This window comes from Octopus bimaculoides, chromosome 10, assembly GCF_001194135.2.
Source record: "Octopus bimaculoides isolate UCB-OBI-ISO-001 chromosome 10, ASM119413v2, whole genome shotgun sequence".
Lineage (NCBI taxonomy): Eukaryota > Metazoa > Mollusca > Cephalopoda > Octopoda > Octopodidae > Octopus > Octopus bimaculoides.
In genome coordinates this window covers 48,846,382-48,871,258 of record NC_068990.1, presented here as the reverse complement: position 1 = coordinate 48,871,258, position 24,877 = coordinate 48,846,382, and the positions used below count along the sequence as shown (strand labels likewise).

Below are 24,877 nucleotides of genomic sequence, written 5' to 3'. Positions count from 1 at the left end.
GGATCTTGTGAACATTTTTTTCTTTTTCGTATATAAATGTTTTTCTGTCAAGCATTTGTATTCATTTAAATTTTGAATTTTAGGATGACTTAACACACAAATTGGCAGATATTGTCAAAGCAAACAACCAGCTTCGTAAAAACGAACAAAATGGAGCTGCTGCTCATATTATAGCAGAAGACACCAAAATGTTGCAGTATCATGTGGCAACATTAGTAGATAATGAACTGCCAGGTTTACCTCGGGTAGGTATATTTAGCTTATTTCTTTTGTTTCTTAATTGTTCTGATGTTTTAGAAGTATTAAATATCTTTTTGCAGGAAAAAGTTTTCCAAGAATGACATTTCAGGGGAAATTAATTACTGAAATGAATTTTGTTATTTTACTAGTTTAGGGCAGTGGGTTGACTAACTTGTCAAACAAAATGCCTTGCAATATTTAGTTATGGCCCTTTAAGCTTTGAGTTCAAATCCCACAAAGTCAGTTTTACCTGTTGCTCTTCTAAGGGTTAATAAAATTAAATTCTAGTCAAATACTTGATTATTCCCTCCCAACAAAATTTCTGGCCTTCTGCTTGTGTTAAAAATAATTATTTATTAATTTAATATTATGCTTGTCCAACCTATGCCTGCATGGAATATGGATATTAAGTGATGTGTTATCTTATAAGTAGTGTAAGTTTATCTTCACAATTTCTATTGTATGTGTATGAAATATAGTTCAAATGATATTGAAACATTTCTTATGCATTGGTATTGATTACTATGAGATATGTGTTTTGTTTTCAGAGGAAATTTAAAACTAAATGTTGTTCATGGGCGTTTAAGATGCTGAATTGTGGGTTATAAATTCAAACATTGGTTTATATTAAGCATAATTCCTTATCTGCTTAGTTTCTCACACAGAAATTTGTCATTCCTATTTCACAATTGGCTCCCCAACTGTAAAACACATCTTATGTAAATTTTGTAAAATTGCAGAACTGTTCAACTGAGGTAGCATGGTAAGATAGTTTTGGTAATTGAATAAATTTGGTTCTATAATAGATTTTTGTATTTTAATTCCAGGCTGTACAAAAATCTGGCCGCCCATTAAAATCCATAAAACAACGCTTGAAAGGAAAAGAGGGCCGCGTTCGTGGCAACTTGATGGGAAAGCGTGTAGACTTTTCAGCTCGTACTGTTATCACACCTGACCCCAATCTACGGATTGATCAAGTTGGAGTCCCGAGAAGTATTGCACAAAATTTAACCTTCCCAGAAATTGTCACACCATTCAATATTGACAGGCAAGTGAAGCATTTATTTCCTCTCAAGCATGCACCTGAGTTATATGATTTTATTTTAATGTTTTTAAAATAAGACATGTTTGGTTGTATTTTAGCAATTCATTTAAAATTTCGGTTACATGTCTGTTTTGAGAGTTTGGACTTGAAATTCATATTAATAAATACATTCTATGTAATCCATATGTTAATAATCAAATAATTGGATGATAACATTTTGATAATTGTTTTGAAATTGAAAATATAATTAAAGCTAATTTTGGGTCAAAATGTGTTCAAGTAAAGTAGTTTGTAAAAGAATAAATTCTTTTATTCTTTTACTTGTTTGTCATTTGACTGTGGCCATGCTGGAGCTCTACCTTTAGTTGAATAAATCTACCCCAGAACTTATTCTTTGTAAGCCTAGTACTTATATTGACCTTTTTGCCAAACTGCTAGGTTACGTTGTCATAAACACACCAACATTGGCTGTCAAGCAATAGTGGGTGGGTGGGACACACGCATGCACACACACACACACACACACACACACACATGATGGGCTTCTTTGAGTTTCTGTCTACCAAATTCACTCACAAGGCTTTGGTCAGCCCAAGGCTATAGTAGAAGAGCCCAAGGTGCCATGAAGTGGGACTGAACCTGGAACCATGTGGTTGGGAAGTAAGCTTCTTACCACAGAGCCACTCCTGCTTTTTTTTTTTTTATTAAAAAAATTTTCTTACAAAGAGGTCTCTTAAGATGTGAACAATATTGGGACATATAATTTTCAATTTTGGGACGGATATAATTTTTAAATTAGTTTTTCTTTTTCTGTTAAAAATACTTCAGTTTATCATTTAACAAAATGGGTTTGTACTGGAGATGAAAAGAAAGTGTGGTATATATAGTTTTTAAAATGTTCATATTTTCAGAATGCATGATTTGGTCAATCGAGGTGCCAATCAATACCCTGGTGCTAAATATATTATCAGAGACAATGGTGAAAGAATTGATCTACGATACCATCCTAAAGCTTCAGATCTCCATTTACAAATTGGTTACAAGGTATGATAAATTTTTTTCTTTCCTTGAGGTCACATATTCCTTCTGCAGCAAAACTATTATTTTGTTATTGTTGCAGTTAATGATATATTTTTTATTGATTTTATTAAGGTTGAGAGACACATGCAGACCAATGACGTTGTCATCTTTAATCGACAACCAACACTTCACAAAATGAGTATGATGTGTCACAGAGTAAAAGTTCTACCTTGGTCTACATTTAGATTAAATTTAAGGTAAACTTGAATTTAATTATTTCTATTGTATTTCTGATATGCATACTTCAAAAATGATATTATTATTGAATTAAATTGACAATATTATGTTATTACCATTGAAGACAAAATTTATAGAACACTTGTTAGTTCAAACCAAAAGATTTGGTTTAAGTAAAAAGGAGTTCAGTTGCCAGGAAGACTTGTAGCTTTGTAACTAATTAAAATCTTCATTAAATTTCCTTATGGAAATTCAGTTGATTTGTAAAATGGGAAGGTAGATTTTGTACGTCTTATATTTCATGTTTATGTCTTATATTTCAGTGTAACAACCCCTTACAATGCTGATTTTGATGGTGATGAAATGAATCTTCACTTGCCTCAATCTTTGGAGACAAAAGCAGAAATTTACAACCTGGCTGCTGTACCTCGTATGATTCTCACTCCTCAAGCCAACCGGCCTGTCATGGGTATTGTACAGGACACACTTGCAGCTGTCAGGAAAATGACAAAACGGGATGTCTTTTTAACCAGAGTAAATACGTTTGTCTTCTTTTTATTAAAATTTGTTTTTTGCTTTCGTGTCATCTTTTTTCTGAAAGTAAAGATTTTAAAATCCTTTCCTCTTATTCTTTCAGGCTCAGATGATGAACTTACTCATGTACCTTCCACGATGGGATGGGCGCATGCCTCCTCCTGCTATTTTCAAACCCAAACCACTGTGGACTGGAAAACAGCTCTTTTCTCTGATCATCCCAGGACGTGTTAATTGTATCCGTTCACACAGCACTCACCCTGATTCTGAAGATGAAGGACCTTACAAATGGATATCTCCAGGAGACACAAAAGTTAGTTTTTGCTTGTCTGTTTAGAAGATAGCGAACAGTTTTACTTAACCCAATAATTTTGTTGTGTAGTTCAGGAAAAGACGATATTCATAATCTGTTGAGTCTGTCATTATGCTGTAGCACCAGGTGGCAAGTGTTATGCATGATATTTATACAGTTAATATTATTGATGATCTGGATGTTTCTGAAAGACAACAGTAATGAGTATTTTAGTTTGTTTCAGCATTTGCCTTAGTCTACTCGGATATGTTGTAGCCATTTTCTTGAATTTGCTCGTCACAGTGGTTGCATCATCCCAATGTGTTTAGATAAGCAGTAACACCGAGCTTTTGAAGAATGTCAACATGCATATCTAAATCATGGTTTTATTTTTTTCATGCAAGTTTAGAGTTTATGATGCAGTCTACAAATTTGAAGTTGTAGCTGCTCTTGTAGAAAAGATAAGTGGATGCGGTACAGTTTTGAGACTCTGTAGGAATGTCAGTCAATCATGAATGTAGCTGAGGAATCGTACTACTTTAGGCAAGGTTTAGTGCCAGAATTTAACTTTTTTGCTACTACATTTCTAACTAAAATACACCTGTTATGTGCTTCAGTTAAATTCTAAAATAATCATGAATTTAGACTGGTTTCATAAAAAAACGCTTTTTATTATTGACTTTATCTTTGGAACTCAATTTAACAAAAGATTCTTAATCAAATCTGTTACATAATTTTTGTCGCAGAGTTAATTTTATTACAGGTAAATAGGGGTAGATTCAATGAAATGTAAAATTAAAATTTTGTTTAAACATCACCATAGAAAATGAGTTATTAGCTAATATTCAGTTGGGTATGCAACAAAATTTTAATATAGAAAAATTGTGTACATTACTGAATTATCTATCCATTTATAATTCGGGGTTGCTTTCTTATACCCATAATAATGTTGATAGCAAAAATTGCTTAGATTTCCTCTTGGTTTATTGTTCTGCAAAATGATTCATTCCCACAATTGCTTCAACCAAATTAAAAGGAAAAAATTAAAAAGAAAAAGTCTAACGATTTTGTTTCCTTGGAAAGGCTCTTCCTAGGTCCAGTCTCTTCCCGCCCCCCAAAAAAAAATCACTAAGAAAAAAGTTACTCCATTCAAGTACAAATTCATGTCCTTTATTTGCTGTTGGAACTGTTGTTGGAATTGTTGGTTTCACTTTTAGGAATCGAAATGGTCAGTTCATAATCACATATGTAGTTTTTATGTTTGTTATATACTTTGCTATATTTCTCCATGTCTTTTGAAAAGCCTTTGAATTTTGATTCGCTGCTTGACTACATGAAACTGGTATCCATTTTTTGTCAGTAAAAAATTGATGTTGCTAAAAAAATCTCTGAAAATTAAAGAGCTCATATCAAGTCAAACAATGTCAGACACTGTAACACAATTGTTTACGTTGTGAAATCATGTGTTTTCACAAATGTACAAATGTGATTTGTGCTGAAATTCTCATTTAAATATGTATATGTTACCTTGGTTAATTCTGGGCAGGTTGGTAACATGAGCCAAAAAAAAATCCTCTGGGGCTTTCAAATAGGTTGGAAATGAAAGGGTTAAGTATTTCTTGACCTTGAAATTAAATCCTACTATAATTTAGAAACTAAATTTAAGTTGTTTTCATTTTGTGTAGTTTGTGAATTTTTTGCCTTGTAAGAAACTTTAAGTAATTGTTTTCAATAATATCAATGTGGTGTCTTTGAAATGGTAACCTAATGTAAAGGATTTAGAACAACAGTTTTTGAAGCAAGTCAAGCTTGTATAGTTTAAAAAGTTTGCTTGGCAACCATATAGTTTCAAGTTTAGTCCCACTGACCAGCACCTTCATAGCCCCAAGCTGACCAATTTCTTGTGAATGGATTTGGCAGACAGAAATTTGTGTGTTATCTTGACAACACATAATTATAAATGAACATCACCATTGTATAAATGATGCTATTTGTAATCTTTTGTGAAAACCTGTCTAGATATTGTGCTGTCTTTATTTAATGGAGAAATATTAACTTGCTTGGAAATAGATGAATGTTGATGACAGGAAGAGCAATCTTACCATAGAAAATCTACTCCTAATGAATTTCATCTAACCCAGGCTTTTAAATAGTAAATTTATGATTATTTCCATGTCACCCGTGACAGTAAAAATGTTAGTCATTTAAATTTTGTACTACTGTATTATTTTAATCTTATTTACAATTATAATAATGAAGAGTGATTCAAAGTAAGTAAGTTTTAATGTTTGACTGCTGCCATGCTGGAGCACCACCTTTAGTCGAACAAATTGACCTCAGAACTTATTCTTTGTAAGACTAGTACTCAATCTGTTGGTTTCTTGCTGAACTGCTACGTTACAGGACGTAAACACATCAACATTGGTTGTCAAGCGATGATGTGGGGGACGGACACACGCACACACATACACACACAAATATACACATGTATATGACGGACTTCTTTCAATATCCATCTACCAAATCCACTCTTATAGTGGCTATAGTGGAAGACACTTGCCCAAGGTACCATGCAGTAGGACTGAACCCAGGACTATGTAGTTGGGAAGCAAGCTTCTTATCACACAGCCATTCTTACACCTGTCTTAAGTACATTTGATAAATTAATACTTACTATATAACCTGTGGCAGTTAAAATTGTTTTCAAATTATAAAATTGTTTTCAAATTATATTTATTATAGGTTCTTATTGAAGATGGTGAACTGCTGTCTGGTATTTTGTGCAAAAAGACTCTTGGTACATCTGCTGGTTCTTTGGTTCATATTGTCTTCTTGGAGTTAGGGTATGAATGTGCTGGCCTACTGTATGGTGATATTCAAACTGTTGTGAATAACTGGCTTCTTCTAGAGGGACATAGCATTGGTATTGGAGATACCATTGCTGATCCATCAACATATCGTGCAATCCAGGACACCATTCTAAGGGCTAAGGTGAGTAGTGTGTTCCTCTGTTTCTATGCTGTATGTTTCATATTGAAGGTTTTGTACAAATTGTTTTAATATTGGCATCTGAGAACAGTAAATGATTTGATCAGGATTGTTTCTGATGCAGAGAGAACTGTAACCCATCAGCATATCAGATAAGTTGATAGCTTGGTGCAGTGCTATGTCCCTGGCAGAGGCATTCAGTTCTCAATACCCAGTACACTCAGCTATAATTACATAACAGAAGTACAGCTTCTTTGAAGGAAAATATTTTCATTCAACTGCCTTTTTTGCATAGCTACCTATTTACAACTTATCTTTCAAAGGAGGTAAATGCCATAAAGAGTGAGGAAAGATTTCAAGTTGAGTTTAATCAATAAATTTATGACTAGATAATGTGTATGTTGATTGAACTGCAAGAAGTTGATGGAACTATAGTTAGAATTAAAATTTATGTAGATATGAAATTTTATTACACTCTCATCACTTTCCACCTCCTTGCTCTCCTCTATTCCTCAGATCCTCTTTCTGACGAGTGTCTCCAATTAATGTAGGTCATTTCCAGTGTGAAACTTTGATGAAATCTTGTGATCACATAAATGTTTGTGCTGATATTAGATTTAGATAGATCTAAGTGATATCTGATACAAATGACAAAAGATTGATATAAAATGCTGAGGATTTCAAATTATCTTTTGTCACTGTTTACTTGATTTTTAAAAATAGTTTTATTTACATTTTTTTTTAGTTAAAGATAGTCTGATTTTGATACTTTAAACGATGCTTACTGTAATAGTTACATAACATTAAAATAATATGGGAATATTGTTAATTGCTTGTAAATTTGTTTATTCTTTTTAAAAGAGTGAAGTGAAAGAAGTAATTCAGAAAGCCCACAATGATGAATTGGAACCAAGTCCTGGTAATACCTTGAGACAGACTTTTGAAAATCAGGTAATGTTTAATATTTTCTTGTGAGAATTAATGTATAGTATTGTAATATTAAATGTACTAAGTTGCTGACATTAAACATTTTTATTTCAATTTTGTACTTATTTTGCTTGCACTGAATTGCTTTTAAATATAAAATGCTTCATATTGAAGCTGAATTTTCATTTAATCTGGTTGAAAATGTGTTAAATATGTATGTTTCAGGTGAATCGTATTTTAAATGATGCCAGAGACAAGACAGGTAGTGCTGCTCAGCGCTCATTGTCAGAATACAACAACTTCAAAGCTATGGTTGTAGCTGGTTCGAAAGGATCAAAAATTAATATTTCACAGGTCAGTTGCTATTACAATGTTTTTCTGTCTATTTTCATCAAATATATTAGTACTCTGAGTTTATGTTGTATGTTATATAAAATACATTGCATCTATCTTCTTACTACATACACTCTTAAGTTGTTGTTCTATACAGTACTTTGTTTTTGTTATGCAGGTTATTGCTTGTGTAGGCCAACAGAACGTTGATGGCAAAAGGATTCCTTTTGGATTCCGACATAGAACTTTACCCCACTTCATCAAAGACGATTACGGCCCAGAATCAAGGGGTTTTGTAGAGAACTCCTATCTGGCTGGCTTGACTCCTTCAGAATTTTTCTTTCATGCCATGGGAGGTCGTGAAGGTCTTATTGATACAGCTGTGAAAACAGCTGAGACTGGTAGGTGTTTTGTATTATACCACTCAATCTCCATGTTTTAATAGTTTCAATGTTATAATGGTTCATATGTTGATAGGTACTGATGCTTTGGATGCTTATTGATGTTGGTTTCTCTTTCATAGTATTGTTACAATCTTATGTACAAGCTGACTTCAATTAGAACTTTCAACTTGCTTGCTCTAATATCGAGTGCTTAAAATTTTATCAGAAATAACTTTTTACAAATTTTCTCTTGTAATTTGGAAATACAACTTACTATTATTCCTGGATACATTCTGACTTAAAGTCATAATGTTTCAAAGTAATAAAGCTTCATTGTGTTGCAGTTGCTGAAATTGTATGTTAGTCATACATAGGAGAGAATATTGACAAAGAATACCATAGTAAATTAATGTTATGAAGGTTGCTTAGTTTTTTTCAACATTACATTATTTTGTTTTGTGATAGGGTATATTCAGAGACGTCTGATAAAAGCTATGGAAAGTGTAATGGTAAAATATGATGGAACAGTCCGAAACCAGGTAGAGCAACTTATTCAGTTACGTTATGGTGAAGATGGTTTGGATGCCTGCTGTGTAGAGTTTCAGCAGATGCCTACTTTGAAACCCTCCAATATTGCCTTTGAGAAGAAATTCAAATTTGATGCTTCCAATGAGCGGTAAGTGTTGTTAATGGTAATGTCGATAATGGAAAATATTTCAAATCTTTGTACTGTTGAATATAGGTGTTTATTAGTATACAGACTAATCTATCTTAGTATTGAACAAGTCTTATTGAAAGAAATAGTGAGGATCATTATCTTTAATATTTTTCTTGCTGGCATGTATTAATGGGTGTGCTGTATAGTACCTCCAATCTCATTCTTTCTGTCATTTCATCTTTGGTGTTGTAGCATACTAAGATTTGACCTCATCACTTATTGAGTCTTCCATTATCTAATCTCATCAATTAATATCACAAGTTTGAGCCCAATAGCACTCTACATTTTTGCATGTTGAAACTACATAATCATCATCATCATTGTTTAACGTCCGCCTTCCATGCTGGCATGGGTTGACCCAACTAATTATATTTGATTTCTCTCCTCTTGCTGCTGATTTTCTATATTTACTGCCTCCTGTATTAAACAGTTTACTTTTTGTGTGGAGAGAGAATTGTTTCTTCATAATTTTTGCTAACACTAATTTGATCATTTAGATGGTTAACTGTCTCAGTAGTTTATAAATTTTCAATTACTGCTAACTACTGTACATCTACCACATATTAACTACCACCTCTCTGTTAGTTTGTTAGAGATCACATTAAATATTTTGTCTGCTTATCTAAGATTTTTAAAAGGCAACTATAAGATTGTGCCTTTAAAAAAAACAATAACAAGGAAAGAAAAACTAGTTAATGCAGAAATATGCATTGGCATTTTACATTATTTGTTATTTCCACAATAGATTGAAGGTTATGTCCCATTTTTAAAATTCCAGCTGGTAATCAAAGATAATTTTTTTCTATTTGCAGTAATATGAAGAAATGTTTGACTGAAGAAACAATGAAGAGTTTGATGAGTGATCCACATTCTATTGCTGAACTTGAACGAGAGTGGGAACAACTTACTTCTGACAGAAATATCTTGCGAACCATTTTTGACAAAGGAGACAACAAAGTAATACAATTTTACTGATTTCACTTTACAATGTAGAATTTATTTCCTTTTGAGTTGAAAGATTCATTGCAATAAGATGATTGTTTTGTAGACTTTTCTCTAGGGTGAAGAAGTATATTTACACTAAAGTTTAGTTGATTTGATCTCCAATTATTATTAAGTGTCTTACTCCTGAATATGTACATTGATTCTGGCTGGGTTTGAATCCAACCTCAATCAGTTTACATATTCAAGAATAAGACCCTTGTTAATGTTTGAAGAGCAAATGATCGATATTGTAAACATATTATTTAACAAACAAAAAAAATGAAGGTAATAGTTCATTTTAATGACATTAATTTTAGAGCTTTTTCACATTTGATTGGATTGACTTTTATTAATGTTTAATCATAATTACAAATTTTTGAGCTATGCAATTATTAAGTAGTTATAAATTTGACTCCAGTAAAAAATTGTGTGTTGCAGTAATGTTTTAGTTTAAAAGATTATCTTCTAAAGATAAATAAATTGTGCTTCAGTATTATCTTTGGTGGTGGTTGGACTTACCTCCATATATCTAGCTTTCATAATTTTTTTAAAACAAAATTACGGATTTTCTTTTCCAAAGGTTGTTCTTCCTTGTAATTTACAAAGACTGATTTGGAATGCACAGAAAATCTTTCGGATTGATAAAAGAAAACCATCTGATCTTCATCCTCTGAAAGTTGTTGAAGGTAATAATGTCTTAATCTTTTAGGTTTATTTTAAGGTGACAGGGTTGACTTTGCTTTACATCCTTTCAGGGTTGATAAAATAAGTAGCAGTTGAGCACTGAGGTTGTTGTAATTGACTTATCCCTGTCCTTGAAATTGCTAGCTTTGTGCCAAAATTTGAAACCAATATTTTAGGTTTATTTTCCTAGCATTAATTATTGTTTTGTATGTGTCAGAATTGCACTATTATGTAACAAATCAGAATAAAATTATTTAGATTTCCATCCTTTGTCATTTCATTCTTTAACCATGTCACTAAAAAACATGAAGTAATAGGTAAGCACCTGATTAGCAAGACTATAATGCGGTTTCAACCGATTTGTCAAACTATTACAAAGTAAGCTGAAAATTCTCTAACATGAACATGTTGCATTCCATTTCCTTTTAAAATATAAAGCTTTTGTGCATTATGCATATAGATCAATGTTATCTATTTATATTTAAATTCTGTAGCAGATCTCTGTTTACATACCACTCGTCTCAGAATCAAATATATAGAGCTTCCAAGATTAATATAATTAAGTGAAAATATCACTTTTAAGATTTGTGGTTTTCATTTATGAAATAACAAAACTATAATGTGGTAGATATAGTTACTTGCCAATAAAGATTGAACTTGCTCTGCATACAGTATTGAGATATTGGTTTTTTTTTCCATCACAGGTGTTCGTCAGTTGTGCAAGAAGCTGTGCATTGTGGCAGGCGAGGACCGATTGAGTGTAATTGCTAATGAGAATGCAACCCTTTTGATGAAATGCTTAATCCGATCAACATTGTGTGCAAAACGGGTGGCTGAAGAATACAGGCTTTCTACAGAAGCTTTTGAATGGCTCTTGGGTGAAATTGAAACTCGCTTTCAACAGGCTCAGGTAAGACATTTGATTTTACAGCTTTTTCATTATTAAAAAAAAAACAACGTAAGCTAAAGTTATGGTTGGATTGACATTAGTTAAGAAAATAAAGTTTGAGTTTCTTTTGTATTTAGCTTTTAACATTTAAATTACTCAGTCAAATGTAATGCTATTTATTCACAATGTTTTGAATTAACCCTTTCGTTACCATATTTCTAACCAAATTACACCCCTTATGTGTTTCAGTTAATTTCTAACATAATCATAAATTTAGGCTGGTTTCATTAAACAACTCTAACTTTTTTATTTATTAACATATTAATGTGATTTTTGGAAGATAATTTAACGAAAGGTTCTCAACCAATTCTATACCAAAATTTTTGTCACAAAGTGACTTTAATTACAGGTAAATTACAGGTAAATTCAACATAATATAAAATTATTAAAATTTTTGTTCAAACACCGCTATAGAAAATGGGTTATTAGCTAATATTCAATTGGGTATACAACAAAATATTATTATAGAAGAGTTGTGCACATTACTGGATTTATTACTGTCTCTTTTGCCAGTATAAAATTAAAATCCAGAGCAGTACCCAGTATTTGATTCACAAATCTTTTCCAAACGTTGATCCCCCATTTTGTGCGCTTTCCTGGCATATACTGTCGAAAACGCACTCGGCCTTTATAGCCCACCATATCCTCATCTATAAACTGTTTTATATGTGCTTTGAACACAGTCAATGAGGGGTCTTATTTTAAATAAGGAATCAAAGTCTGGTTTTCCACGTACTGGTGTACTGCTCGTGTCTCTTACATGTAGATATTGAGTCAATTTTAAAAACCGTATCCTCGTCATTATACTTGAGACATATTCGTCTCCAAAGGGTTCATCACTACTCCAGTAATTTGTTATTCTAGGTAACTTTCTAATGCCCATAATAATATTTATGGCAAAATATGCTTTAATTTCATTCAAGTTTATGGGAAACCACAAACTATCCTTTTTTACGCTTTGTTTACATTTAGTGTAACTGTTTGTTTCCACCGTAATCAATTCAAATAGGCACATCGGAAAAAGCAAAAAGAAATAGTCTAAAGCTTTACTCTCCTGGGTAAGACTGTGACTTGGTCCAGTTTCTTCAGAAAAATCACTGAAAGAAGGAGTTTTTAAATTTTCACTCCATTCAGGTACTAATTCATTCTCTTTATTGCTATCATCGGAGCTCTCGGATTCACTGCTTTCATTTTCGGAAAATGAAACCTCAGATTCATTATCAAATACCACATGCTTTTTTTTTCGGTTACAGAGTTAGATTTATCAAGGTCTTCAATGGAAAATCCTTCGAATTCTGACTCGCTGCTTGACAGAATAAAATTCGTATCCATTTTTTTGTCAGGATTACAAATTTTGAAAACACAACAGGAACAAATTTGGAAAAAAATCTCCCAAAATTCACAAAATTAAAAAAACACGTTGATCGTCGTACAAAACTATAGCTGAACTGTTTACAAAAATAATCACGTGTTTTCACGAATGTACTAACGAGATTTGCTCGGATATTCTCATTTAAATATGAATAGGTGATTACGGGCGGTTTTGGGCGGCTTGGTCACATGAACCAAAATTTTTTTTGGGTGGCTTTGGGCGGTTTGGTAACGAAAGGGTTAATAATGTATTATCTTCTAGATTAAAATTTTGATTTTTATTTTTAGATTGATACTATAGGGTAAGTGTGAGGGGCCAGATCTGGTTGGTTTTAACATAAACAGAATATTTTGGCTGGATTAAATGCTAAAGGGTTAAAGATTTCATTGACATATTTCTGAGTTTGGTCAGTTTTGTTACCAATGTTTTGATTTGAAGGACTTGCTTTACTTTCTCTTTATTTTTCTAATTCCCCCTATGTGATAAGTTTGTTTTTCTGTTAATTTCTTAAAGGCCCAACCTGGTGAAATGTGTGGTGCATTAGCTGCTCAGTCTTTGGGAGAACCTGCCACTCAGATGACATTGAACACTTTCCATTATGCTGGTGTGTCGGCCAAAAACGTAACCTTAGGTGTGCCTAGGTTAAAAGAAATCATTAACATCTCAAAGAAACCCAAAACCCCTTCTCTTACAGTCTATCTAACTGGTCAGTCAGCAAGAGATGCTGAAAAAGCGAAGGTAAGTTAAATTACAAAACTAATACTCTTGTTCTTAAGTCATTCATTTGACTGCAGCCATACTGGGGAACTATTTTGAAATTGATTCCAGTACTTATTTTTAAGTCTGGTACTTAATAGGTGCAGGTGTGGCCATGTGGTAAGAAGTTTCCTCTCCAACCACATTGTTCTGGATTCAGTTCCACTGCATGGCACCTTAGGCGAGTGTCTTCTACTTAAACACAGACCGACCAAAACCTTGTGAGTGGATTTGGTAGATGGACACTGAAAAGAAGCCTGTCATGTGTATGTGTGTTCTCTCCCCTGTGTGTGTATGTGTGTTCTCTCCCACCACATGGCAACTGGTGTTGGTTTGGCAAAAGAGACTAATAGAATAAGTTGCAGGCTTAAAAATAAGTACTGGGGTCGATTTGTTCAATTAAATCTTTGAAGGTCGTGTCCCAGCATGGCTGCAGTCCAAAGACTAAAACAAATAAAAGATAAAAGCTAAATCTATCAATATCTTTTTGCTGGACCTCTAAGTTCTGGAGTTGATTTGTTGATGTTTAGTTCTACTGCTAGGGGAAATAACTTGTAGGGTTAAACGGATAAGAATAATAATAACGTTTAAATTAGTTCAAGATTTAGATGTTGGTGAAAGTGTAAAGATGTTCTGGAGCATATTAACTGAAAAGGTGTATATAATAGCAAGAAAATATATTGAAGTGAATCAAGATTGTTTAAAAAGAATTATAAAAGTTTAACAACTTCTGCAGTTCCAACTTATCGATTTTCTGGAAGTTCATCTCTGTATAGTAATAGTTGACATTGTATAAAGAAAGGTAAGAGATACAGCGAAAGTTAATATAAGAGGTGCAGGACAAGTGAATATATAAGGCTTCATGACAGGCAATGAGTGAAGGAATGGTACACACAGTGAGAAAAAATCATAGAGGAGGAGGAGGAGAGGGTGTATGTGTGTATATGAATGAATATATATAGATATTATTGTCTCAGGTGATTCATTCCCTTTTAGTGCCTTATTACTTAACACTCACCGGTTCAATTTCCACTCATTTACCTAGTTATTTTTCTCGAATTTTCATTGTGTCTTACAACCTCTTCAGTCATTGACTCTGTCTGTTAACAGTGCCGAGTTCTTTTTGTTTGTTTATGCACATCTGTGTGTATCAGTGTTCATGTGTATACACATGTATGTGTGTGCATATATATGTATGCATGTGTATGTTTGAATGTATTCTGCATATTCATGTGTTTATTTGTGTGTGTGCATGTTTGTGTCACTATGTACATGCATCTGTTATGTATGGATGTGTGTGTGTGTGTGTGTGTGTGTGTGTGTGCGTGCGTGCGTGCGTGCGTGCGTGCGTGCGTGCGTATATGGTCATGTTTCAGTCTTCATTTATCTATGTGTGTGCTTGTCTGTCTGTATTACCTATGTACCTTTCTATTTATCTGTTTATCTATATGCATATATGTGTTCAAGCATATATATATATATATGTGTGTGTGTGTGTGTGTGTATGCTTGCTTGCTTGTACATTTGTATGTATGTATGTATGTAATCGGTGTGTTCATGTTTGTGTGTACCTCTGTTTCCTTGTGTGTGAAGTATGTGTATGCTGCATGTATGTGTATGCTGCATATATATATGTATGTGTATACATATATATATATGCGTAGACATGCATACATAACATACAGAACATATACAAACATGCATACATAGCATACACAGACATGCATACATACACATAGACATGCATACACACATAGACATGTATACACACACATGCAGACATGCATACACACACATGCAGACATGCATACACACATGCAGACATGCATAGACACACATGCAGACATGCATAGACACACATGCAGACATGCATAGACACACACATAGACATGCATAGACACACATACAGACATACATACATACATACATACATGCGTATACACATGTACTCTGACAATCCACGGATTGGAAAATCGCCAAGGCCTTGGCTATGCAGAGATCACATTAGTTATTATAGCTGTTGCATGGTTTGGCATGGGTGGCTGAGAGTGTAGGGTTGAATCAAACTTGGGTTTGATAAGCTAAGATAACAATGTATTGTTGGATTTTCTTTGGGACTTGAAACTGGAGTAGTGGTTGCTCACTTTAGCTTTGAAGGTTGTACTGCATGGGCTGATTGATGTGTGTAGTTACAATTAGCAGTTGATACTGTACACTTAAAAACGATGCTTTTTGTGAGACAGTGGTCAAAACAGGAGGTTGGGCATCTGAAGCTGCATAGATTTGTAGGGGGTGTTCCGGATGAGCTTGTGAGGAGATTGCTATTTAGTGAGGAATTGGTGTTGGGTTTGTTATTATTGCTAACATTAAGATTAGTATTTAAGAAATTGGGGGTGGGGGTTGTGTAGTGTGATAATTATTGTTCCCGGGTGGTATTTTCTGTGTCGTTCTCTATTTTTACAAGAGGTATAGTTGGGCGTTGTGGTAGATTTAAGGGTCATGTGTTGGTGGAATTATAGTTGGAGTTTTGAGGGTTTGTGTTAAGGGGGTCAGTTGGTGTTTTGGGTTTATATGTATGGAGCTCTGGGTTATGTTGAGTTAATTTATTAGGGTGGAGGTTAGTCAGTTGTGGATTTCTGGAGGTGTATGTTGGTGTCTGTTTTGATGAGTTGTGATGTATATAGGATTTATGGTCATCTGGCAGTGGGGGTTGTTTGTTAGGTTGTCTGTTATTCTGAAATTTGGACAAGTATTGGAAGGGTGAGATAGGGGGGATTTTATGTTTACCATATTGGGGTGTGGAACTGGTTTCAGTTCCAGGTTTAGTAGAGAGAGGAATATCCCACTTGTATTGGATAGTTTATTTCTGGCATGTTGTAGGGTACAGTTGTAATATTCAGCATATTGATCAAATAAATCCTTATTAGCAGAAAGTGAGGAAGTCCAGTAGGAAATGCTTTCCACAATAGATTTTAGGACAGGCAGGGTGGTTGGAGGTGAAGTTCATGTAGTGGAGGTTTTCCCCAGGTTTGTGGTTTGGTTTTGCAAGTCCAGAGTTATGTCTAGGAAATTAGCAGTTTTAATGTTGTTACAGAAGGAGATGCTGAGGCCAATGTTTTTAAAAAAACTTTTTAATCTTTTTCTAGTCTGTTCAATGTTCCGGTTGCTAGAAATTTGGATTGCGAACAGAGCATCGTCTCTGTATAGATCACCGGAGATGTTGGAGTCACTGACCTCCATGGGGATGTCGAAAAAGTTGGGTGTATCTTTGTGGCTCCAGGATTTCCCATTGAACAGTATATTTCAGGGGGCTGCTAATGTATCAGTATCATCGTGAGGTAGTTTGGAATGTTTTTTGGTGAAAATTAGGGCCTCATTTAGAATAGGAGAAATGCTGGAGTAGTATTGATCAATGTCGACTTGTATAAATTTAAAGGTATAGGCTTAGGGCATAGATAATTGAACCACTGGATTGCTTCAGTGGTTTTGGTCCAGAGTTTTAATGTAAATGTGGTGTAAATCCTATCGAGTATAAATTTGCTGATCTTAACTGTATCAGAGCTGGAAGGGCAGATGAGGCGAACGGAGGGGTCTGCTGCAAAGTTTTCTTTGTGATCCTTTAAGCTTACATGGGGTGGGCTAGGTGTGGAAGGTTTGGTCCTATCCTCAAGTCTAAGTTTAAAAATGAAATTTCTGTTTTTGTGGTTGATTTCTATAATACATCAACATGGAGAGTAATTTTGTTTTCAATTTTTTTGCTTGTTGAATATTGTTTATTTAATTTTATTTTAAGGTAATGATTAGTTTAAAATATTTTTCTTGTAAAAATTTGTATCCATTTCATTATTTTGTATAAGCACCAGCAAATTTGATGAAAGTTAAAGAATAATTATTGTATATATGCCATATATCCTGATATTACCCAAGGTAGTAGAAGTTAACTGTCATGTGATGAATAACACTTCAGTTTATACTATAAGACACCATTTCTTTATTATTTCAGGATGTCTTACATCGTCTGGAACACACGACATTGCGGAAGGTTACAGGGAATACTGCCATACATTATGATCCTGATCCTCAAAATACAACCATTGCTGAAGATCAAGACTGGGTCAATGTCTACTATGAAATGCCAGACTTTGATGTGTCACGTATTTCTCCCTGGTTACTTCGCATTGAACTGGACCGGAAAAGAATGACTGATAAAAAATTGACAATGGAACAGATTTCAGAAAAAATCACTGCAGGTAAGGACTTTCTAAAATTGTATTTGGTATAATCAAGTGCATCTTTAAATTACAATCTTTGAATCTGCTTGATTTTCCAATGAAAAATATTTGTATAATTTGGTTTAAACTGAAATCTTATGATTTATTTAAGTATTGCTTGTCCTCAATTCTGTAAGTGACTGATTTGTTCCCATTTCAATTTGACTTTAGTTACTACCATCCTCTCGCAATCTTTTCATCTTTCTCTGAACTCAAACATTAAACTTATCAGTCCATTGTGTATTTTTTTGTTTTACTGAAAAACTAGTTTTAGCTACCTACTCATCTTTAATCTAAGTTCTCTCTTGGTTTCAGATTTTTCCCATACTGACAATAAATAAATAACTCAATCACTTTTTTGACTATTGCATTTTGGTTTTGTGATTACAGTTCCTTTAATACTACACACATTTTAAAATCTGTTTTGTTTTGATCATTTGTATTTTTCACTAGGATTTGGAGATGACTTGAATTGTATTTTTAATGATGACAATGCTGAAAAGTTAGTCCTTCGAATCCGAATCATGAGCTCAGATGAAGGTAAAATGCAAGAGGTGAGTGATTTTGGTATCTTAAGTTTTCTATTCTTTACATAGAAATTTTATACTTTTGAAGGTTGAAAAGGCTTATGATGATTTTGCCTAAAATAATTGACAGATATTGTTTGTTGTTTCTAGTATGAGCTGGTGGTCAAACTAATGATAGCACAAGTATCGCAGATGTGTTGAGTAATTTTTTTTTAGATATTTCACTCTAAAGAGTAAAGGATAGCCTTTGCTGGATCTCAAAGACTTGTGTTAGTAAAGGAAGGAAGCAATCATGACTAATGTTGCTGCTAATTACTTTAATCTTTGTTGGAAATCAGTGGTAGCTGGTGAGTAAATGAATCAGCTTTCTGAGCTTATTACCTAACAGTTAGAACCCCTGTATAAGATATCAATGGGGTTCTGCTGAAAAACTAGATACACTAGTATCCTTTAACGAATGTGGCTCTTTGCAGGGAAGGTCCTGTAGGAAACAGCATTTTGATATTGAATCATCCTTAGATTAGAAACTTGGGATCTTTTCTATTTAGCTGCCAATTTCAGTTTCTGTTCGAACTGATTTCATATTCAGTGTACTGATACACTTTTATAGGCTAATCAATGCCATGAAAAATCATTTTCGCTATAAATCAAAGAGTTATTAGCTATTAAAGTTTGAAAATGTTGGGTAATTTTAGCCACTCATAAGCTGCAGACACATTCATGCCTATTTCCACAGTTACAAGCCAAACATGAGAACTCTTTTGTCTCTGAGAAAGCACATGTTGACAAATATATTGAAACCACTTGTTGATGCTGTGTTCTACTGTTTTTTTAAAATATTTAATTTGTAATGTGCTGTTTATCGCATTAAATGCATATTGAATGCTTAAAACCAAATATTAACAACACCTATTTTCAGGGTGCTGGCATGCACAAAATGATAGCTTCCAAAACCTGTTTCTTGACCCTCTATAATTTAAAAAAGGTTTTCTGGTAAAAGTGAAATAACTCCAGCAATTCAGCTGGGAAAACTACATTAATGTACCAAATTTTAAAATTTTCGATAAACTTTGATTTTTGAAACCTTAGCAGCCAAACAGAAAAGATTCAAAACTTAGTCTGAATGTTTACAACAGTACAGACTACATGAAAGACACCATAGGTCAGGTTATAATCAAGCAGTCAACAGGTGGATTAGGTCTATCAATAGTTTATATACTTACTGAATTAAAAAACTTCTTGTATATCAATTCATTGTTCTCTTGTAATATATAGGAAGAAGATATTGTTGATAAAATGGAAGATGATGTTCTGTTGCGCTGTATTGAAGCCAATATTCTAACAGACATGACTCTGCAAGGCATTGAGTCAATTTCCAAGGTAAATAAACTTTGATTTAATTTTCTAATGATTTCAATGGGCTTCTATAGTGTCTGCTGGTTTAATATCTTTTGATTTAAAAAATTTGTGTTATCTTTTTGAAGACCAGTATATTGTCTTCCAGTGATGCCTGTGTACATACAGCTGGCAGTGAAACATGGGATTTGACTACAGGGGGCTTGTGAAGGCTTGAAAGAAATGAAGCTAGCATCTCTGTTGGATGGGTAATGTCGGTGTGCATGCACGACAGAGTGTAAATGGTTTAACCCTTTAGCATTTAAACCGGCCATATCCGGCCAAAAGTATTCTGCCTATTCTATGTTCAAACTGGCCAGATCTGGTCTCTCACACCAACCCTACAATATCGTTTTAAAAATTAACAGCTACCTCATCAAAATCTCATAGCTACGAGATAATGCTTGATTAGTTCAAAATAATGTGGATAAAAAAGCATTAATTATGGCAGAATAATGTGAACACTAAAGGGTTAAGAGGAAAACTGGGTATAAGAGGTGTTAGATGTATGTAAGAGAGAAGACTGCACTGGTTTGGTCATGTGTTGCATATGGATGAGGATAGCTGTGTAAAGAAGTGCTGAGCTGTAATTGTGGAGGAGACCCGAGAAGATGTAGGATGAAGTGGTGAGAAAGGATCTTGGAATGCAGGGCCTCACTGATTGAGGAAATGACAAAGGACCTGGAGATGTGGCTATTTGCTGTACTTGATAAGATGCCTCAAGCTCAGTAAAATTGCTGTCTTCCACACATACAGGCTTGTTTTTAAAGGTTCCAGTGCCACATAAAAAGCACTCTTGCTAGTGCTGCATAAATGCACCTGTGCCAGTGCTGCATAAACACAGCATCCAGCACACTCTATTAAGTGGTTGGTGTTAGGAAGGGCATCTAGCTGTAGCATCCATGCCACAACAGACAATTGGAGTCTGGCCAGCTCCATGTCAAACTGTCCAACCTATGCCAGCATGGAAAATGGACATTAAATGATGGTGATGTCATTATCTTTATGGCAGGTGTACATGCATTTACCAACAACTGATGACAAAAAACGTATCCACATTACTGATGATGGTGAATTTAAAGCAGTTGCTGAATGGATTCTTGAAACTGATGGGACTGCTCTGATGAAAGTAATCAGTGAAAAAGATGTTGACAAGTGTCGAACTACATCTAACGATATAGTTGAAATCTTCTCGGTAAGTACTTTTGAAATTTTCTGTGTTTCAGGTTGTGTTGCAACAAGTTTTGATAACTTGGGAGATGAAAATTTTGTATACCAGCGGTGATGTGCAAGTGTCCTGCTACGATATAGTTGTACTGAGCAGCTTACAAATGTTGCTTTGAGAATACTTTGTTTAATTTAACAATCCATTATTGGTTGCTGATATTTGACTTTTTTATTGTTAACCCTTTCAATGCTATATTTCTAACTAAACACACCCCTTAAGAGTTTCAATTAAATTCTAAAATAATCACAAATTTAAACTGGTTTCATTAAACAACTAACTTTTTTTATATATCGACATATTGTGATTGTTGCAATTCACAAAACAAAATAATTTTGTTTGTTATTTTAGTCACTTGGAATTGAAGCTGTTCGAAAATCAATTGAAAAAGAGATGAACCATGTAATTTCTTTTGATGGTTCATATGTAAATTACCGACATTTGGCCTTGTTATGTGATGTTATGACAGCTAAAGGTCATTTAATGGCAATCACTCGTCATGGTGTTAACAGACAAGAAACTGGTGCATTAGCTCGGTGTTCTTTTGAAGAAACCGTAAGTTATTTCTCTTTATTAACCTATTTAAATTATTGCTGAGAGTAATTTCAATATTTAATCCTAATTTCTGTGTTTGTATCACCAATTTAGGTTGATATTTTGATGGAAGCAGCTTCTCATTCAGAAATTGATCCAATGAAAGGTGTCTCGGAGAACATAATGGTGGGGCAACTTGCACGGATTGGCACCGGTAGTTTTGATTTACTTCTTGATGGGGACAAGTGCAAATTTGGTATGGAAATACCATCCAATGTTGGCCCTGGCATGCTTGGTACTGGTAAGCAATTTATGATTTTATGCCAGCTTTTTGCATTGTTTTGTGATCTATTGAGGGAAAGGAGAGAGAACAACATAATTTATTCCTTCTTGGTAACAATTTCTTAGCATATGACTGTATAGTTAATCTGAGTAATCAGCGAGGAATTAATACTTGAATGCGAACTGCTTGACAGATTGGATTTTTTTAAATGTAAGTGGTTTACTTCAATTTTGTAACAACACTTTCCTTGGTAATATAATTTTACCTCATTTGATATTGTTTTAGACTTAAAGAATCATTTCAAAATATGAGAGATCCTCATCTCTGAGCTAAATACCAGCTGTTTGAACCAAATCTAGAGATTGAAACTTTTTACTTAGGCACAAGGCCACACATTTTCAGGGAAGTAGTACAGTTAACTGAACTGACTCATTGATGTGCCTGAGAAATGAAAGGCAAAATTTAAATCCACTGTTTTGAATTTGGAACATGGAGGACATAATTAAAAATAAGCATTTAGTTTGACACTCTTCTCTACTTGTCAACATAGTTCTCTGATGATAATGTGATATAAATAAATGATTTATTCTTTTGAATGGATTTTCTAATGCTAACTGTTAAGAAAAAATAATTGTGTGACATTTGGTCACATTACCTGACCAAACTTCCTATAATTTTATGCAGCATAAATTTAGAGTTGGTGAGGGTCTGTAATAAAGTTTGATTGCATAAGCATATTAATGAGTAACATTAAGTGTGAACTATCTTAGAAGGTTTTCAGAATTTAGAAATATCAATCTCATTACTTTGAATGAGAAAAAGTGAGCTTTTCTGATGAACACTAATCATGAACTGATTATTTAAATGTGAGGAAGTTAAATCTAATTTAAGAGAAGTTTAATTGGAACCAATACTAACACTGCTAGTTATTCTCTTGTTGTGTTCAATGTGTTCACTGTTCATGTAATTTACATGTTAGACATACTTGAATATTTTATGTAGCAAATACTTCTCTCAGTAATGATGATGTTCTGGTCAGCATTGACTGTCATATATATTCATGGAATACCTCTCATTATGTATCACTTACACAAGCAGATTTTTATAATATTAGCACAATTTCTTCTATTTAAGATTTTTTTGCCATTGAAATTTCTTTACTTAGCTTAGAGTAAGAATTCAAATCACAGTAAAGATTTGTAAATGCATCTAAATACATCCTTGTTGTCTTTGCCAGTAACAAGATTTTATATTACTTGAGGTTAACTAATTTAACATAGATAAAAGTTTTAGTAAATTTTCATTTTAAATTTATTTGCAGGTATGGGCACTGGAATGTTCTTTGGATCTGGTGGAAGTCCTATGACTGGAATGTCACCACAGATGACACCATGGCTCACAAGTGCCACACCTGGTTATATCGGCTCTTGGTCCCCTGGTATTGGAAGTGGAATGACACCTGGTGGTGCTGGCTTTTCACCATCAGCTGCAAGTGAAAGTGGTTGCAGTCCCGGCTACAATGCATACTGGTCTCCCCTCAGTGGATCTCCGTCATCGCCAGGCAGTGCTTACATTCCGAGCCCTGGTGGCGCACTGTCTCCAAGTTATTCACCTAAATCTCCTGTTTATGTACCTGTGTCACCAGCTATGACACCACACAGCCCTAGCTATTCTCCATCAAGTACATCATATTCCCCTGCAAGTCCTGCTTATTCTCCATCTTCACCAAGCTATAGCCCAACATCACCATCTTACTCACCTACCAGTCCTTCTTATAGCCCAACTTCACCCTCTTATTCTCCAACCAGCCCCTCCTACTCTCCAACTAGCCCATCATACTCCCCTACCAGTCCTAGTTATAGTCCTACTTCCCCCTCATATTCTCCAACCAGTCCTAGTTACAGCCCCACATCTCCTTCTTACTCTCCAACCAGCCCTAGCTATAGCCCCACTTCTCCTTCTTACTCTCCAACCAGTCCTTCTTATTCTCCAACAAGTCCATCTTATTCTCCGACTAGCCCTAGTTATAGCCCAGCAAGCCCCAGTTACTCGCCTTCCTCTCCTAATTACAGTGCTACCAGCCCTTCATATTCTCCAACTAGCCCATCTTACTCTCCTACTAGTCCGTCATACTCTCCCACCAGCCCCAACTATAGTCCTAGCTCTCCTAGCTACAGTCCTAGCAGTCCAAGTTACTCCCCCAGCAGTCCGAAATACAGCCCTACATCCCCTTCTTACTCTCCTACATCACCATCTTACTCTCCAACTTCTCCTTCTTACTCTCCTACTTCTCCTCAGTATTCTCCTTCTTCTCCAAAATATTCTCCCACAAGCCCTGCATACTCTCCCAGCAGTCCAAAATACACACCCACATCAACTTATTCTCCTGCTTCACCAAAATACAGCCCTACTTCTCCTGAGTACAGCCCAACGTCCCCTCAATATAGTTTGACTTCTCCTAGATACTCTCCAACCAGTCCTACTTTCAGCCCAACTAGCCCCAAATATTCCCCGACCAGTCCAACATCAAGTCCCAAATACTCTCCTACCAGCCCTACATACAGCCCCACAAGTCCTAAATATTCTCCAACTAGTCCCACATATTCTCCTAGTTCACCAAAACCTTCTCCAGCCAGTCCGATTTACAGCCCAACTGATGATGATGATGATAAAGAAACATAAGCTTATGGAGAATTAGGACCAACATACACTACAGAAACTATACATATATACTTATACACACAACTAGACATTCATCATATAATACACTGATATACACACACACCTGCACAGACATGTCTGATCCAATTGATCATTAATACAATTCATTTGTATATACATATATATTTGTAAATAAATTACCATGCTGCCTTTTATGTAGGCTGGGTTTTATATTTATCTATTGATATTAATCAATGAATACACACAAACACAGTTGCCAAGATTTTTTTTATAGTTTTTATTTTAAATAATTATCAGGAATTAGAAAAACAAATGAAAAAAAAATTCAAAGGAATTGTTTTTGAAATATTCCAGAGTGTTTGTAAATGTTAACTTCTAAATCATATTGTAGTTGAAAAAAAAAAAATTCACTTTTGACAAAATTCTTATATCCTTTACATTTTAAAATTTCATGGGAATACAGTGCTAGTTTGACTGAGATTTACAAAAAAAAAAAAA

The 24,877-nt window shown here is 34.3% G+C and overlaps 1 protein-coding gene across 1 annotated transcript in view; it reads left to right on the top strand.

Moving 5' to 3' along the window:
• LOC106878530 (DNA-directed RNA polymerase II subunit RPB1) overlaps positions 1–24,483 on the top strand; it is a 32,427-nt gene extending 7,944 nt beyond the window's left edge. Inside the window, exons 5-26 of the mRNA XM_014927764.2 lie at positions 84–245; positions 1,068–1,288; positions 2,197–2,329; positions 2,438–2,562; positions 2,866–3,076; positions 3,180–3,389; positions 6,111–6,359; positions 7,218–7,307; positions 7,509–7,637; positions 7,795–8,017; positions 8,465–8,675; positions 9,530–9,674; positions 10,282–10,387; positions 11,090–11,295; positions 13,220–13,444; positions 17,466–17,712; positions 18,187–18,287; positions 19,536–19,640; positions 20,668–20,850; positions 21,232–21,435; positions 21,529–21,715; positions 23,019–24,483. Of these exons, the coding sequence (XP_014783250.1) occupies positions 84–245; positions 1,068–1,288; positions 2,197–2,329; positions 2,438–2,562; positions 2,866–3,076; positions 3,180–3,389; positions 6,111–6,359; positions 7,218–7,307; positions 7,509–7,637; positions 7,795–8,017; positions 8,465–8,675; positions 9,530–9,674; positions 10,282–10,387; positions 11,090–11,295; positions 13,220–13,444; positions 17,466–17,712; positions 18,187–18,287; positions 19,536–19,640; positions 20,668–20,850; positions 21,232–21,435; positions 21,529–21,715; positions 23,019–24,379 (5,034 nt within the window). The 3' untranslated portion in view covers positions 24,380–24,483. The remainder of the gene's footprint in view (positions 1–83; positions 246–1,067; positions 1,289–2,196; positions 2,330–2,437; positions 2,563–2,865; positions 3,077–3,179; positions 3,390–6,110; positions 6,360–7,217; positions 7,308–7,508; positions 7,638–7,794; positions 8,018–8,464; positions 8,676–9,529; positions 9,675–10,281; positions 10,388–11,089; positions 11,296–13,219; positions 13,445–17,465; positions 17,713–18,186; positions 18,288–19,535; positions 19,641–20,667; positions 20,851–21,231; positions 21,436–21,528; positions 21,716–23,018) is intronic.
• The last annotated feature ends 394 nt before the right edge of the window (positions 24,484–24,877 follow it).